At 45.8% G+C, this 17,344-nt stretch overlaps 1 protein-coding gene across 1 annotated transcript in view; it reads right to left on the bottom strand.

The window, feature by feature from the left end:
- Positions 1–17,344, bottom strand: part of CCDC191 (coiled-coil domain containing 191) — a 22,187-nt gene continuing 4,843 nt past the window's right edge. The window contains 13 exon segments of the mRNA XM_075436836.1: positions 1–1,006; positions 3,409–3,563; positions 3,938–4,090; positions 5,283–5,426; positions 6,585–6,686; positions 8,038–8,120; positions 9,696–9,790; positions 10,308–10,777; positions 12,111–12,360; positions 13,081–13,271; positions 15,196–15,352; positions 16,148–16,371; positions 16,877–17,055. Coding sequence (XP_075292951.1) covers positions 874–1,006; positions 3,409–3,563; positions 3,938–4,090; positions 5,283–5,426; positions 6,585–6,686; positions 8,038–8,120; positions 9,696–9,790; positions 10,308–10,777; positions 12,111–12,360; positions 13,081–13,271; positions 15,196–15,352; positions 16,148–16,371; positions 16,877–17,055 — 2,336 coding nt within the window. The 3' untranslated portion in view covers positions 1–873.

Genomic DNA, 17,344 nt, shown 5'->3' on the forward strand with positions numbered 1-17,344 from the left:
GAAGACATACTGTACTTTAACCTGCAGCATAGTGCAGATAGGGTAATGCCATTACACAGTGCTAAGAAACTTTAATTTTAATCATGTCAGCTTTAGCTTATGTAAAAATACAGTCTGCCTTTTTCTTGGATTTTTGTTTTTTTGAAGTGCTGGATCAAGCGAAAAGGCCCATACAGACTTGCACAATAAATTCTTAAATACTACAGCTCATCTGACTTGGAAAATGTTTAAATGACAAGAAGATAGAGACTCATAAACTTGGAATCACTGCTTGACACCAAAATCAAAGCACGGTGATTGTGAGCTGGCCAGTGCTGTGAACTAGGCAGTCCCTTGAAAATGAGTCCAGGTTTTAGATTGTCTGTATGTGATGCTGTGATCTGGACCATTAGCAAATATGACTAGCTCTTCCCTCTCCTCCTCCCATCCAAACTTTCCTGGCACTGTTCACTAGAAACTGTTCTCTGGGTGGCCAAGTTTGCAGTAGTGGTCAGGGGTCAGCTGACAGTCAGGTCTGTTTGCGCTCTGATCAAGCTGTGTCACCCTACAGCGTGCTGGCAACAGAAAACCACCAGGTTACTACTTAAAGAAAAATAGGTGCAGTTCAGTTCTGTGCTTCCTGCGCTGAAGGAGGATTCGTGTCAGTGCTGCAGCTCTGCGTGTAGAAATGGTCTTGGCCTGAAACACGCTCTGTGCTAGGCTTTGGCTACCTAGGCCTCACTGCCACCAGCAAAGACACCCCTGCGGACACTTCACAGAAGGACCTTGTGGGGAATAACCCCCTGAAGTGCTCTGTTTCAGTCAGTAGGAAGATAGCACTGAACAGAATCTGTCTTTTTGTCCCCTTTCCCAGTCTCCTTTGACTCTCTCCTGTTATGTTTGGAAGTCAGGGAGAATTTCAGCTACTCTCCTGCGTAGCTGATTTCTCCTTTCCTCTCTCTCTCTTTCCTTTTTCATCAGTAATGGGTACCGCCTCCAGGCCTTGAATGCATTCACCATGAGTCTCCTGAAAGAAATTGGGGACACAAAGAACAAAGTGATGACATACAGATGTGTACATAACATAACAGGTAATCAAAAGCTGACTTCTCTCTGAGGGGAGAACTGCCCTAAAATACATGTGGGATTTGTCCTTTCTGCTGCTAGTCAGGGCTGTGACATGTTAAATGTCTGCATGCAGACCACTCCATTAATGTGTCAGTCATCCCAGGGAAAAATAACACATTGCCCTTCTCTACTCCTCTCTCCCAAGAATTTCGCTCCTCCCTCCGACAGGATTTATTAGCTGGTGTTTGCTTAGCACTCTGAAGATGAAAGATATTTCTTGAAGAATAAACAGGGTCTCTGAAAGCAGTTTCTTCAGGAAAAATGCAGTCTCGTTTGGTCTAGACTGACCACTTGGGAGCGCAGGCACCTGGGCTCCAATTCTCACCAAATTTCAAGCACCCCACCAAAGGCGCCTTGCCCTGGGTTCCCATATGGGCAACAGGGAGCAACAGTCCTGTCTAAGGAATAGTTTGTTATGTCAAGGTCTGAACTGCCTTTTGAAAGTCAGTGGGGGAAGAGGTGATATGGAATGACAGGTGATTATGCGCCTAATACGAGGGCCTACATAGAATGAATCTAGTCTCTTCCCGAGTCTGAATTACACAGAACCACAAAATGGTAGAGGTTGGAAGGGACCTCTGTGGGTCATCTAGTCCAACCTCCCTGCCGAAGCAGGGTCACCTACAGCAGGCTGCACAGGACCGCGTCCAGGCGGGTCTTGAATATCTCCAGAGAAGGAGAATCCACAACCTCCCTGGGCAGCCTGTTCCAGTGCTCCGTCACCCTCAGAGGGAAGAAGTTCTTCCTCATGTTCAGCTGGAACTTCCTGTGCTTCAGTTTGTGCCCATTGCCCCTTGTCCTGTCACTGGGCACCACTGAAAAGAGTCTGGCCCCACCCTCCTGACACCCACCCTTGAGATATTTATAAGCATTTTTTAGGTCCCCTCATAGCCTTCTCTTCTTCAGGCTGAACAAGCCCAGCTCCCTCAGCCTCTCCTCGTAGGAGAGATGCTCCAGTCCCCTCACCATCCTCGTACCCCTCCGCTGGACTCTCTCCAGTAGCTCCTCATCTTTCTTGAACTGGGGAGCCCAGAACTGGACAGAGTACTCCAGATGAGGGCTCACCAGGGCAGTGTAGAGGGGAAGGAGAACCTCCCTCGACCTACTGGCCACACTCCTCCTAATGCACCCCAGGATCCCACTGGCCTTTTTGGCAGCCAGGGCACACTGCTGGCTCATGGTCAACCTGTCGTCCACCAGCACTCCCAGGTCCCTCTCCACAGAGCTGCTCTCCAGCAGGTCTGCCCTGAGCCTGTACTGATGCATGGGGTTGTTCCTCCCCAGGTGCAGGACCCTGCACTTGCCCATGTTGAACCTCATCAGGTTCCTCTCTGCCCAACTCTCCAGCCTGTCCAGGTCACACTGAACAGCAGCACAGCCCTCTGGTGTATCTACCACTCCTCCCGGTTTTGTGTCGTCAGCAAACTTGCTGAGGGTACATTCTAACTCTTTTTTCCCTGGTTCCTCCAGTTTGCTGGCTTGTTGGGTTAAATCATGCACTGTTCTGATCTTAATGACACAGCAAGCTAGAACAGGTTTACTCTACCACCTAAGAGGTGAATTTCATTCAATTCCTCCTCCAAGGTGCTGCAGATCCTGTCTGGGCCATGCACAGGCACAGCCTATTCATGACTGTATGCAGCTGACATGCTTTCATGGTGAATATGCTTCCATTTTCTGCTGAATTTTGACAATAGTTTTTTCCTCCTGTTAAAATTCAGAGCTAATGCACTTATGGGACAACAAGTGAACTGGGAGTGTCCAGCTCCAGTTGTAATCAGTACAACTGTGCTGTAGTTCTCACTGCCAAGTCAGGCTGACAATGGCATAAACTGAAGGATTCCTTAAGGAGGGTTTCTAGTTGATCAGCTTTGGATTTGTGAACTAAATCATCTGCTGTGGACAAAACAATACAGTGTAATCATGCACAATCATTTGGCTTGCTATAATTGTACTTAAAGATTTTCCTAAGCCAGCTTTTAGCAGAAGCTGCACGGCCAGATAGCTAATCAGCTTAGAAAGTTTCAGCTACTTATCCACTTTCACTGTGTTCTCTTTCAGCAGATATAAAAGTTCTGTGAAGGGTACCACTAAATTTCCAGGCTACATGGAAAATTCTTACCATAAACCTCTGCTGATGTTGTCTGTGCATATCACACAAGCCAAAAACCAGCAGTAAAGAACCTGTTTCGCATGTTCTTTGGGAGCAGATAATTGACCTGTCAAAAGCAGTCTCTAAAAAAATCTATAGAGTATATTAAACCTAAGTAAAAAGAACTGCTGGCAAGGGAGCACACTTACTTGTTACTGTGTTCAGTAGCAATCTTCAGCTTCTCCCATAAGGTACTTTTTTCCTCCATGATCAGATCAAACCATGCCCAGAAGTACATCCTCATGAGGCAGGCTGCATGGAGGGTACTCACTTTCTCCTCCAGATTGGAGAGATAATCCTTGTACTAGGGGAAGGAAGACAGAGAAAGAGTTGAGAGTGGCTTCTTTCTACCAACCCAATAAGAAGAAACAGAGCAGCGCTGAGACTGTGGCATCAAAGGGTAATGGGGACAGGAGCTGAGGAAAATCAGCAGGGAGCAGGGTGACAAGAGTGCAAAGGTGGAGGAGCAGTATGTAGGAGAGTGTCCTGGGTGGAGAATGATGGAGAGTAGAGAGCTGAAAGAAGGTCTCTTAAGAAGGGAATGATGTTGCTGGAATGGGGACAGTGTAACTCCGCACAGACTGGGCTCCAGGTGTGTGAAGTGGCACTGCGGTGAGGGGAAAGTGCAGCAGCAGGTAGCTCGCTTGGTATCGTTTCTCCATAGTGGTGCGGGCAAACCTTTAGCCAGTTCCTGAAGCCCCGTCTCAGCAACATATGGGAATAGAAGTCCTCAGCCTGAGACACCTTCTCCATGAGGCTCCTCTGGGTGTGCTGATGCCACGTCGTCAGGCATTTCCTCTGCAGGCCCAAGCAGTGGTGCCTTTGTGCCACCTGAGTCAAGACAGCAGACACGGCAGCTACTTACTTGGATGTGTGACTACATAAACATGAAGCTATAGAAAACTGGGTACACTAGCAAATCACCTCAGCTTTTTGGTGCCCCCAAAATGCAGATGTCTGACAGCTGCAATAACTTACAGGACAGGTTCCCACAAAGAGGGGTCAGCAGAAGCAACAAGAGCAGCCTCTCTATCAGCCTACTGCTGTGTCACTTCTAGAGAGCATCCTTTTGAATTAGATGCTGTTTAACCTACTGTGAATGGAGCAGAGGCTTGGCCTGTAACAGTTCAGTTCAACCCCGTCCATAATGCTGGCCAGCAGGGTGGACTTACAGAGCAGCTGCTATCCCTCCACTTCTTCCCAGCCGGAGGCTATGTGCATTTGGTCAAGTACTGTAAGTAGCTACAGTTCTAGTGACTTAAATGGAAGCTTGCCAGCTTAGCCCTGGGCTCTGGCTAAATCTTCAGGATACGGTTGAGTGTTATTAGTCCACCCCTGATATGGCATGCCCATTCAGTCATGCACGGAAATGCTTCATTAGCAATATTTATGTGTCAAGGTCTCAGAAGCTACCACTTGCCGTTCTGCACTGAAGGTATGGCCAGGCCAGAAGAGATCGCTGGATTATCACGCATGGTGTCCTACCTCTAGCAGTGGCCAACACTGCATCAGCAGTGACTCCAGAGAGAGGGAAAGCCCTAGTAACGGGCTGGGGTTAGCTGTACTAGAACTACAGTGGCTTGGTAGCGTCTTGCTGATAAGCTTTCCTGTGCAGCAAGAAAACTGACAGGTTCATATCATGCAACTTCATTTTTTTTTTTGGCTGTGTCATACTAAACCAACTCCCACTGTGTTATTGGCATCAAATCATGTGGTAGTACTGCAGCCAAGTGGAGGCTAACAAAAGATGACTTATTAGAATGAAGTTCATTCCTTCCTCTGTCCTTTTTGTTCCTGTTTAATCAGCTATAAATGAGGATGCCACCCTTGTGGGTTTTTGATGACCTTTCGGGATTACTGTCAGATGGGCTAATTTAAAGTACTAATATAGGGCAGGAAGAATTTTTGCTTTTTCCATCTTTACCTGTCTTAAGAGCCTATTCAGGTTTCTGCTAAGTGCTGCGTCCATTCTTTTTCCCTTCCTCACATGGCACCAGTCCTTTCCTTTATCCTTAGCACTTACCACCAGGTTTTCCTTGGCTTGCTCCCTCAGCCTTTTCCATGGCACCATTCCCACCTTTCTCAGCAGGACCTTCTCATAATGATCTCTGGCCTTTCTCTGGAGCTGCTGCTCTTTCTCCAACCTCCTTTTCTTCTCCAGCTCTTTCTACAATACAAAGAGCAGTAGTTTTAATTTACTCTGGATGAAGAGGGTGTTAAGACAATAGATTGTCATACTGGAGCTGGAGGTCCTGACCTGACAGGAAATGGGGATCTGCATCATCTTTAGCAGTGCAGACCAGACATGACCCCATGTACTAGAAGCCGTGGTAGAAAGCAGAGCGAACTTGAAAATCCTCATGGAAGAGGATGGCACTTCTGGACATTTCCTTGGGCCACGTATCAGCAAGTGGCCTCCCCTCAGCGCTGCAGTTCGGTGTTACTATAGCGGACATATAATCTGTGGCTACCAGCAGTGCTGACGCAGCAGGAACCTCCTTTGGATGGGCCTTCATCAGTGTGGGGAGGGGTGCTTTGGGGAGCTCAAGGACGGCAGCTTTCTATGTCTATAAAACTAGATTGAAAACATGTCCAAAAATTATTCTGAGTTTACATATGGGCCCTACCACTTAATCTAGCCTAAATAGTAGGGGAGGGATGTGGGTGTTATATAACTGTACAACATTACTTTTGACTGAGATTCAGGGATGAAGGTCAAACATCCTAAAACACTGAATCCAAGTAGAACAGTAGTTGTAGGTCAAAATTCCTGTAGGATTTCAAATGTGCTATTTGGATTATTAGGACAGCTCATTTCCAAGTAACAAGAATGAACTGGAGCTATTCCTAGGCTAGCTCCAAGGACAGGATGCTTCTATTCTTCAGGTGGAAAGTTGCCCTTGATATATCTCTCAGGCTTGTTTACTTTTAAACTGTGTGTTTGTGATGTTATCATTGTGTATGCTGGAGGGGGACACAAGTAGAAGGAGCAGTCTCAGGGTAGGCTGAACGTGCTGCCACTGTGGGGGCTTATGTGGCTATACCTCAGCAGTGAACGTCCACCAGCTGGGACCTCGTCCTGCTGATGAGACACAGACAGTATTTGCTTCATTGTGCCTTCGGTCCACAGCCCTTCCCCTGAAGTTGCCAAAAAAGGGGAAAGTGGTGAGTCTATACAGCGGGTGCTATGCTGTGGCACTCTGCTCTACTAACGAAGCCCTGCAGTTCACATTACTCTGGCTGCTGACTGAGTGCTAGTGGGTATCGTCTCTTCCCCTCCCCTCTAACAGTGATAGGGAAGAAAAGAGGTGAGGTGTTCAGTCACCAGCTTCTGCTGCCTTCTCTCCTCCCGTCGTTTTTCCTGCTGAGCTTCCTTTTCCTCAGCCTCCTTCTTTTGTCGTGCTTCCTCTTCAGCCTTCAGCTGGGCCTTGAAATGGAGAAAATGGAGGAAGGTAAAATTTAATTTGGTGCACGTGGTCTTTTCAGCAAACACAGACCTCTAAGCTTTCCCAGTATTCCTCTATAGTATTGACCAGCACCTGAAACTTTAGAAGGAAGCAGACTTTGTCACATACTAGACATGATCTGTGCTGGACAATGAACTGTCGAAGGGAGAAGAAGGAGGGACTGTTATTTCTACTACCTATATATATCTTTTTACTATCTCTATATGTCTTTCTTTGCCCTAAGTTATAGTATTTGCCTACTCTTCCTCTAAAAAATTTAAACCATACACCAAGTTATATATTGATAACCTGATTACTGAAGTCAGTTCTGAATCCCTGGGCTCTGTTCTGAAGTTTTACTTCTACATGCAAAGCAGCATTACAGATACTTAAACATTTCTTTCCCCAAACACTGAAGACCAAGGAAGTTCGTTTACTTCAGTACTGGTCATATTTGGCACTCCCCTTGCAAACCCCACTCCATTTCACGAAGCTTTTCCTCCTGGTGAATGCATCAAAGGCCTACAAATCACACCAACCATAAGGCATGACTGCTATGACTGTGCTTCCTGATCTGTACGATTCTGGCAACTGCAGCTGAGGAAACCTAACCTGATGCTTGTCTGTCCACTCTATGGTTAGAGTGTTCTTTAAGGCTAGTTTCAGCCTCCTGTGTATGTGAGTGCATCTCTCCTGCCTGGAGAAGGAAGAAACGCTGGTTGTTTTAGGACCCCAGTTCTGAGCTTTCTAATCCTACTGCAATTTACTATCAATGTTTCCAGTGACAATGCCCCGAAGCTAAGAAAGCTCCTCTGTGTATCACAGAATTTGCATATTGTCAGTATCTTTTCTCTTCAGTAGAGATTTGCTAGAAAAATGCAGGACTTTTACGAAGTCAGACTGCATGTCCTCAAGCTGCACGTGACCAGACAGGAAAGCCAGGGGAGGGGAAACCCACCATTGCCAGGTCCAATCAAGTGGATCTCTGCATGCACTTCCACCCGTCACATCCTTGGCATGGACAGTTACAGTCACGTGGTAGGTGTGAAAGAGGTGGGGGGGGGTTGGTATGCTAGGCTGCTCCTAGAATTCCAACTGCATCAACATGAAGTGTCGGCCTGTGATATGACAGGGCTAGTGCCATCACCATATGCAAATGCAGTGATAATTACTTCTTTTGATGTGTGCTGGACATGGGCTTTCTCACAAGCTATAAAACTCTTCTTTCGGATAAAAGGCCTTTTCTTAGTCTCTGGCTCTGGGGTTAAAACAGCATTTCTTTTAACTGAAATGGTGTGAGAGAGACTTTGTTTCATTTTCCTCTTTCCTTACCAGTTTCTCCTCTTCTCTTTGTTGTTTGGCTTCTTCTAGTTTCCTCCTCCGTTCTGCCCGCTGAGCAGCTCTCTCCTCCATAGCTACAGAAACGCAAGGACATAAGGCTTAGTGGAAATGAGCTACAGGATAATGGCAGAAGTTTAGTGAACAAGGAAGACCACTTCTCTCTCCTGCCATGCCCCCATTGACCTCTGGCAATGCCAGTGCAAAGCAACTTGCTTTCTGCTGCCTCTTATGGCTGGCAGTGTCATGAACAAGGAACCCAGAAATGTTTATAAGATGACTCAGGACCAGCCCAATTAGATTCTCTCCAACCTCCTTGGTTGACAGTCACAGCCATGAGGCTCAGTCATGAAAGGGGTTGTGTCCAGAGGCTTTATCCCTGGTTGAGTGCTGAGGCTCAGGGCACCTGATTTAGCAGAAATTGCTATGAGTTCTCCAGTAAGCTCCAATTGCTTATTTAAAGAGCGACTTCATGATGGAAAGCATTCCTGCCACAGTGATGCACAGGTACTCAGTCTCATTAGTGAGAAACTACTGCTTAATGCTTCTTTTGGGAGACAAATTGCAATGTGGTGCCCTTGCTGACATGACCACAGAATATGCAGTGGAGTTGAGAACGCATGCTGCCTTCTCCGAAGTCACAAATGAAGCACAGGCTGGAGCAATCGATAACTGGGGGGCATTTAACTGTTTTGACCACAATAGGCTTCCCCAGGTTCTTTTCTCCTCTCAGCTGTCCAAGGGTCCTCTGCCAAGGTAAAATCATCCAGTGATAACTTAGTCACTGATTTTTGGGGGGACATTTAAACAAAGCACTTGAGTGCTCTAAAATACATTTGCTGTCCCTAAGCTGTACAGAGTGAAGACAAATCAGAGTGAGTGATGGCTTGCACTAGGTAGTACTGGAGCTGAACACAGTCAGTTAACGTAAGCCAACTATTAATGCCCAGCTATCATGGCCATAAAACTCTGTTGATCCCAACAGATCATGATCCCACAATGATCATATTCCAGCCAGCCTTTCATGCAGACTGTGACCATCCGCCCATTGATATGGAAGAACACGACCTAGGGATATAACAGAACCTGATCTTAATTTACTCCACGAAAACGCTGTGCTGCATGTTTAACATGTATACGCTGTTCCAGCATGGCCAGAGAAGCAGAGATATCTCACAGAGGCAGGAATCCAGAGCTCCTTCCCCAGCCTAGCTGCTGTTGTCTCACAAAACCTTGGGTAGGCACTTACTTCCCTTTGAAGTCTGAATACCTCTGTCACAGTTAGATGAAAATGACTGGTCAGTTTGTTACTTGGATGCGTAATGAAGGGATAAAACTGACACCAAAAAACCCAGCAGAGCTTCTCTCTCTGAGTCTTGTCACACCAGAAACAATCACAAGTGTTAAGAGTAACCACTACTACAGTATACTGAGCATGGACTTGCGGGGCTTGCGGTGGCCCAGGTTTTACAGATGCCTGACTTGGACATAAAAACAGCTCACCCCCTCACAGTGCTGGTCAGGCTGGGAAAGGGAGTGCTGAGTTTTACTTGCATACTGTCATCAGCCAGCAAGGCTGAGGGGAAGAGAGGCTTCCGGACAAGCTGTTGAGAAATGTGGTCTGGAATGGTCTTCGCTATCTAGAACAATACCTTTCAGTATGGGATGAGCTGAGGTCAGCTGGCTGGAGGGCCTCTTGCCTTGCATCACTGCTCTTGTGTTTTCTGGCCCATGAGAAACAGGTGGACTATGAAAGGGAAGAGTAAAGAAATTCATCAATGAATGCAGTCAAATGATGTCTCACAGCTACCACCTTTTGTTGCAAAACAGGCCTTGTAGTTTCTATTCTTTGTTGTGCTGCATTTTCATCCTAAATCCCTGATACACCTTTCTTCTACTTGAAAGGGGATTAATGATGTATGCTTGCAAAGGAGAGGAGTACCCAGGGCTGATGCATGTTCTGAAGTACTGAGGTCAACAATCTTGTTTCCTAACTAAATAAATCCCTGCTGCTACTACGTGACACTCTGGCGTTGCTGTTTCTAAGTGGATCCTGTGTGGATCGCAGGGTGTAGAGCCATTGCCAAAGAAGGAGAAGGATGGAGAACTGTGGCCAGCCTGACACTACCCTTGAGGCTAGGTCACAGGTGAGAGGAAGAGATGATAGCGCTAGCATGTCTGAAGCGTGCCTGGCAAATTCTGGCTCAGCTTGAGTAGGAATGAGATATGCTGACTAATTGAGCCTGCTTTACGAAGGGCCTTACATCAAATGCGTTGTATTCTTGCATTTGGGTTGTTTTTCCCTCTTCAGTTTTTCCTCCCTAGTTTGTGAAGCAGAGTTGTTAAGTCCCTGGGTTACAGACATGGCTTGTGCCGCCTCTTCTTTAGCTCTGCTCAGCCTCTGCTTTTCCTGCAGTTCAAGGATCAGCTCTTGCTGTTTCTGAAGCTGCTGCCTCTGCTCCTCAATGAGGCGTTGCTGGAAGGCATGACGGTGCTCAAAACGGCTACCATAAGCAGGAGCTGTCTTTGGACCAGGTGCCTGAAACTGCTGGGGGAGAGTGGCTATTTGATTCCTGTACACAGCCTGGTCCTGGGTACTCAGGGCTGCATCTTTTAGGGTAATGTCCCAGGCAAATTTGGGTTTTCTGCAGGAATGAGATGTGAGCGCAGCATCCCAACAAGAGTGGTCTCTGGTCTGGTCAGGTCCTTTCTGTATGAGGCGAGTTTCAGTTGGCTGGCAGGAAAAAAAAAAGAAATGAAGAAAATTTGGCATTGATTAAAACCAAGCACTCTTCTGCCCTTGCTACACAGTGTTTCTTTAATGCAAATCTAGTGAGATCCCTGAGAAGTAGGGTAATCTCAGCTATACAATCTTTATCCAGTTCCTCACTAGGGCAGAGGGGGCCCCATTATGCACAAAATGGGAGGCTATGGAAAAAAAACATTAAGGAGCCATGTGCCATTCCCTTGGGAGGAACAAACCTCGATCAGGCAAGAGCTCCGGCAGGAATATATCCTGACTATTTTGTTAGGGAGCACAGCTCAGGACAGCTCACCTCTCAGGGATTAGCACACTCCCTTTTGGACTGTGTTGTCCCCACTCAGCACTCGGAGAATAAAGGAAAAACAATTGCTGAAGTGATCTACACAGCCGATCTACTGGACAGTCCCTTTACAGGTGGAAGAGGAGTCTACAAGGTGCTGCTTCCTCCTGCCTCTTCTCCAGCTTTGATAAATATTACCATGAAACTGGTGCACAGTGAGGAATGAGGCTGCACCTTTTCTGACACATGGTTTTTCTCTGGAAAAGGCATCAGATGTAAGATCCACTTTCTAATTCCTAGGTCAAACTCCAGATGCAGTCCCATCCTTCCAGCATGAATTTTACTAGTACATCTGAAGAAAAATATGGGCCTCCTAGGATGATATGAGCACCATAGGAAATCAACTTTTGCTGACAGTTAAGCAAACTGAAATCTTGACCTGTAATATGTGTAAGAGTGCGAGCTCTCATACTGGGATCAGGACACTGCTATGGTACAGGTTCTATAGACAGAAAGGAAGGGCAGGTTCTGACCTGACAAATGATAATTTAAAGAAGCAATTTCTCATCCTCCTCTGCTACCTCCTTGTGATGCACACTATCCTGAAACAGCCAGTGACAACTTTTTTCCCCCATGTTTAAAAACCAGAGAGCTGCACTGGCACAACAAAATCTATTGTCATGCAGTCAAGCATTATTCAAGTCTAAGCAAGCATCAAAGATGTAACTAATCTCTCAGCAAAAGTGATCTGGGGCTGGGACGCTCATTGCAACTCACAGTACGTGAAGGACTGTTCTCTGGCAGCATTAGAGATTATTTTTAAAACTCATCTATTGTCCTTCACATTTGCCTCTGATATTTAAAGACTTCCCTCTTGAACAGTTGCAGGCCCGTATTTGGGGGTCACCCTGGGAAAGAAGCCTTCCTCTGTGACAACGTACTTTTTATTTCAGATTGCACAAAAGAAGTACTTCATAAGAGTACTGACACATCAATGGACAAAAGTCCATGGGAAGGATTTACCTTGTCCTGCTGCAAATCTTGATGATGGTTTACTTCTGCTGTCCCACGCTTGTTTACCTCCAGTGGCCTGTCCAGACCACCCTTCCCCAGTGACACTGCCTCCAGCAGCTCTGCCATCTTTCTCTTTGTCTCCTCCCTCTTGTTCTGCAGCTCTCGCTTTTCTGTCTCTGCTCGGCTCCAGTGCTGCCACGCCAGAAAGCAGCAGCGCAAAAGCCGTCGCTGGTTATGCTCTGCAGACAGTTGTTTTTTCCTGAATGAGAAAGCCCTTGTGTTATAACAGGAGTGAGGCTTCTGCCCAGCCCTGCCTGAAACAATTGCGTCAAGTGCAGCCGCCCAGGCCATGGCACGAAGCCCCATCACTTCTCGAGTCTTTTTGTCGCGTAACTCTGAAGGGCCTCCAAAGCGGTACAGTGTTTCTCCAGGGAGAAGTGGAAGGGCAGAAAGGATGCCCATTACTTTGAAGTAAGTTTCCCTTAGTTCACATTTTGCAGTTTCCCGTGTCATCCTGGGGCTGTAGGATAAGTGCAAAAGAGGTATCTTGTTCCCTTGCCAGCTGCACAGGGGGAAGCGGCAGTGCCCCTAGGCACTGGGAATTCATCCAACAGCCTCCTTAATGAAAGGCACTGGCCAAAATGATCTGTGCTATACTGCTACTGAAATAAGCAACAACTATGTTAATCAGGAATAAATATGGCACCTCATATTCTCTGGGGTCCAGAGCAAGCCACGGTGAGATTCCCAGGAAAGATACCTGCAGAGGCAGTGAGACACAGGCTTGTTGGAAAGTGCTAATGCTCTTGTTTATCTCTGTCCTCTTTTTCATCTGTGCCACAGGCAGTGTAGTGATTTTCTCAAAAAGCTACTTTTTTCCTCCTGCTGACTAACTGGCAAGCTCCTTTCACAGTCCCTGATCACTCCACTGCCCGAGTACTGCTGCGGTAGGAGGAATTCCACAGTGAAGGGTCACTACCTGTTTTGATCTTGTAGATGAACTTGCAATTGCTGTGTCTCATGCTCTACTTTCTGGGCCCAAGTATAGTTTCTCCAAGCTTGCAGGGCCTTCAGTTGGCATTTCCAGTCAGCAAGAACTCTGGCTTTTCCCATTTTAATTCTATGCTCCAGAATGACTTTTAGCCAAGCAGAGAAATGTCGTTGCAAGCACTGTTTGGGAGAATATCAGAAAACCAATAAGCGAGATGTAGCCTATCACACAAATGTTGATCCTCTCCACTCCTCCCCTTATCTGAATTTCCTTTTTAAGATTCTTTTTAGAATCCTCACTTTCCACAATTACCTTGAGGGTAAAAAAAAAAACAACACAGAGCATGTGCAGGTCTTCTACAAAAAGCAGAAAGGGACTAGAAAGATAAGATCATAGAGCTCTGTGCTTTTGAGTGAAACACATTTAGCTCACCACATGTAAAGGAATAAAATGGGTGAGGAACATAGAATTTCCAGAAACAGGAAAGACATTTCAAAATCTAGAAAATGTTTAAGACTCTACAGGTAAGAACACTTCTGTGGAGAACAGTTCACAAATATCTCCATGGACCACCTTGGGTTGTTTTTTTTTTAAACTTTGACAAAAATCAAGACACTTCCTAGTGTGAATTTATGACATGACCTAGGCTCACCCTTGTTTCAGTAGGAAGCCAAATCTTTCTCCTATTATGTAATTAGACTCACTGCCTCTGGGAGTGATATACGTTGTACAGAACAGCAATTTGCTATCTAATCTACCTCGTAATTCTAGCCCTGTCACTGCAGACACTGTTCATTTTGATCCTCCAAGTGGGTCAACTCATAGGACTCAGCTGTTCTCCTTTTGTCATAATGCCTTGTTTTAATTGCATTCCTCTCAGTCACTGAAATCTCCAAACGGAGACTTATGAAAAGGACAAAATGTCAATGCATTAGCTATTTCTTTCTGCTTCAGGAAAATAATCAAAGTGTCACTATTGCTTAGCTCAGCTAAGCTGTGGCTTCTCACATTATGCCAGCACTAAATTGTTCTGTGGTTTCATTCAGGCTTATCTTCACAGCTTAGACTGTGCTGGAGCGAGGCTGTGTACTGCTAAGCAGTCGCCAAGCTCAAATCCAGCAGACATGCAGATGAAATGAGCCATGGGGAGCATCACCATAAAAGCCATGGGATTCTCCTACAGACAAAAATCTAGATGTAGATAAGTAGACATTAATGATGATGACTGCTCTTTTAATTAAAAACATGACGTAATAGATGGCATTCATACCTGAACTCAGGGAAATTTATTCCCTTCACTGAGACTACCCATATAAAATTATTCAGTACAAGGAGATCCCTCTTTGATTGCAAGTATCTGATACAACCAAATGTTTAACCCATCTTATGTTTAACCAAATGTTTAACCCATCTGGCCGTGGTATCAGAATAATGAGGGTAAAAGAAATAGGTTCCTACTAACAAATACTAAAGTCTGCATGTTTGCCTCAAAACAGCTGTTGCAATATCACAGAATATTCTACTGCACCCAGTGGGAGCGGATGCTTGAGGAACCTGATACTGTGGATGTGCTGGCATACTTCAGCTCTTGCAGACCCAGCTCAAAATTCATCCCAGTCCTCAGCACTTCTCTTTCCTCTCCCTGCTCCTGCACCAGGGTCTGCAAGGCAATCTTTAAAATATCTTCCCATATACACAGTAAGGGCTTCTCAGATCCTTTTGTGCCATTTCCCCCCTTTTACTTCCTTCCTCAAGGGAAAATAAATCTTGCTCCGCTGCCTCCTCTGTACATCTGCCTGTTTCTCAATTGCAGAAGCCTTTTTTGTTCACAACTGTCCTGAGAGCCAGATCTTTTCTACAATTCTAAGTGAAACTTCCCACTGAGTACACTTGAGGCACAGACATGCTGGGGGTGGAGGCTCAGGATTTCTGCTCCTAGTCTTACAAGACACTTTTTGCCCTGCTCTTCTACTTTCCTGGAGTAAGGAGGAGGGCTTGACAGAAGTAGAAACTTCTGATAACCAGGACTTTTTACTTCAGTTTTGCAAATGGTAGCTGAGGGCAGGAAGCTCAGAGTCTCACGTAAAGAAGGGTGATGCTCACTCTCTGCTTATTGGTGTGAATCCTGCGCAGCAGCTCCTGAGCCTTTCTCTGTTTCTCCTCTCCTTGCTCTTCTTTCTTCAGGACCGGGGGTGGTGACACAGTAATAGGTATCTCCTGAATTGACAGCTTCTGACTTTCTTCTTGTCTATTCCGCTCCCTGAAAAGTGAATAAACACACAGATCTAATGCAATGAGGAAAGTACTGCAGCACAGATTTCACTCTCTTTTTTGCCAACCTCTTCAGTTTAGAAAGTTGCTGATTATTTAACTCAGCCTTCTTAGAAAACTGCCTCTGTCATGGTTTGGGGTCCCAGAGATTAAACAGTCTGGAGCATTCCCAAAATACAGCAGGCAGAAGAAAATAGTAAGAGTTCAGTAAAGCACTTGCATGAGAAGATTTAGGATCTCAGGGCTGCCTAAGTAAATAAATGGCATCCCTACAAGTCACATCTCTGTGACAATCCAAGCTCAGCAGAAGCAAAAAATACGTCTCTGCAGAATTCTTAGCCAAGAATGCTCTTTATTCTCTCACAGCAGAAGTATCACAAGCGCTAGACTTTCAACATAGACTGTACTAAGCAGGCTAGCGATTCATTCTTCGTGTATGTGTGTGTGTACTGGCTTTCATGCTGCATTAGATGCTAACAAGGCTGGATGTGGCCAGAGTTGATGGAGGGAACAGACACACTGCAGACACACTCCTACTTTGTGACTCAGCATACATAGTGGTAATGGCTGACGGGAGGCTAACAGCATGTTCAGCCCATCCTCCCACTAATGATAAACTCTGCCAATGAAGTTGGTAACAAAGGAATAGAAGGTTTTGGGAGAGATTAAAGACAGGAATAGCACGTTTCCTTTGGGACCACCAATCCTCTTACATTTAGCAAAAGGAGGCGACAAGAGAAGTGCTCTTCATACGGATCTTTCCATGCCCCCCTCTCCCTCTTACGTTCTCCATGCTTCTGCGATAGTATGCCTCTTCTCAGCCATTTCCTTTCGCAGCTTTACCATTTCCCTCTGGATCTCCTCCTCCTCCTTCTTGGCCTTCAATGCCTTCCTTCTGTCCTCCTCCTGTGCTCGGAGCCTGGCCTCAGATAGAACTGATTTCTTCATGGACTTTTCTTGTCTCTGAAGTTCTAATGCCTTCTGACGCCTCATTCGGTTTTCTTTCACCTGGGAAGGAGGAAATCGGCAAAAGTCAAAGCAGGTGCCAAAGGCTGAAGAATTTGAGGTTCCGTGCACACTGACAGGGTGGGTCACAATCCACCTTTCACATCAAGCAAGCAACCCTATCCATACCTGGCACTGACTGGACTGGTTCTGCTCTTAGACCAGAAAAAAACTGGATTCAAGAGTGGGGTTAAACCAGTATTATTTGATGGAAGCAAACTCAGAACTGACTGCCATGGTGGCTTTTTCTGTCAGTCTTCAGAAAGGAGAAGAACCTGAACACATGTAGTATAAGTTGACTGTGCAAGCTACCGTGAATGGCTAACGTGTACGCAGAAATGCAGTAATGTTTCAGCTAAACTGTGGAAGAGTATCCTCAGGTATTTGCCTTCAAGTCAGAGATTATTGCAGGCTGGGGAAGAATACTGGGGGAGTATCACTGAGCATTTACTCTAATCCTATAGTCCTCCATCTTATTCCTTTTAACTGTGGTGCCTTGCCTCCTCACCTGCTTGTGTCTGAGCTCCATGATTATTCGTGGATCTGCCAGTTTTTGTTTTTCCTTCATGTCTTGAAGTCTAAGGTTTTCCACTATCCCACAGTTCACAGCTTCGCTCTGCAAAAGATGCTGTAGGTATTCTTGGACAGAAGAACTTTCCAGTTCATTTTCCAGATAGCTGCACAAGTCTGAAATTAGGAATTTAGATTATCTCAGGCTAGTCTGAAATGAATAAACCCCTCTGTCTCAGATCACAAAGCCTAATGTAATTAAAGGGATCACTTTCCCAGACTGTGAATGTATTTCTGATGAAAGCAGACACACTGGCTGCACTCCATTTATCCCCAAAGAGTCTTAATCAGTCTCCCATTGAACATGCTAGAGCAGTAACAACATCTTGTCCATTTTTCACTACTTTGCCTCTGAGCATCTCAAACGGCTGTATGCATTTGACAGGCCTCACAAATACCCATACAC

The sequence above is a fragment of the Opisthocomus hoazin genome, chromosome 1 (assembly GCF_030867145.1).
Source record: "Opisthocomus hoazin isolate bOpiHoa1 chromosome 1, bOpiHoa1.hap1, whole genome shotgun sequence".
Taxonomy (NCBI): domain Eukaryota; kingdom Metazoa; phylum Chordata; class Aves; order Opisthocomiformes; family Opisthocomidae; genus Opisthocomus; species Opisthocomus hoazin.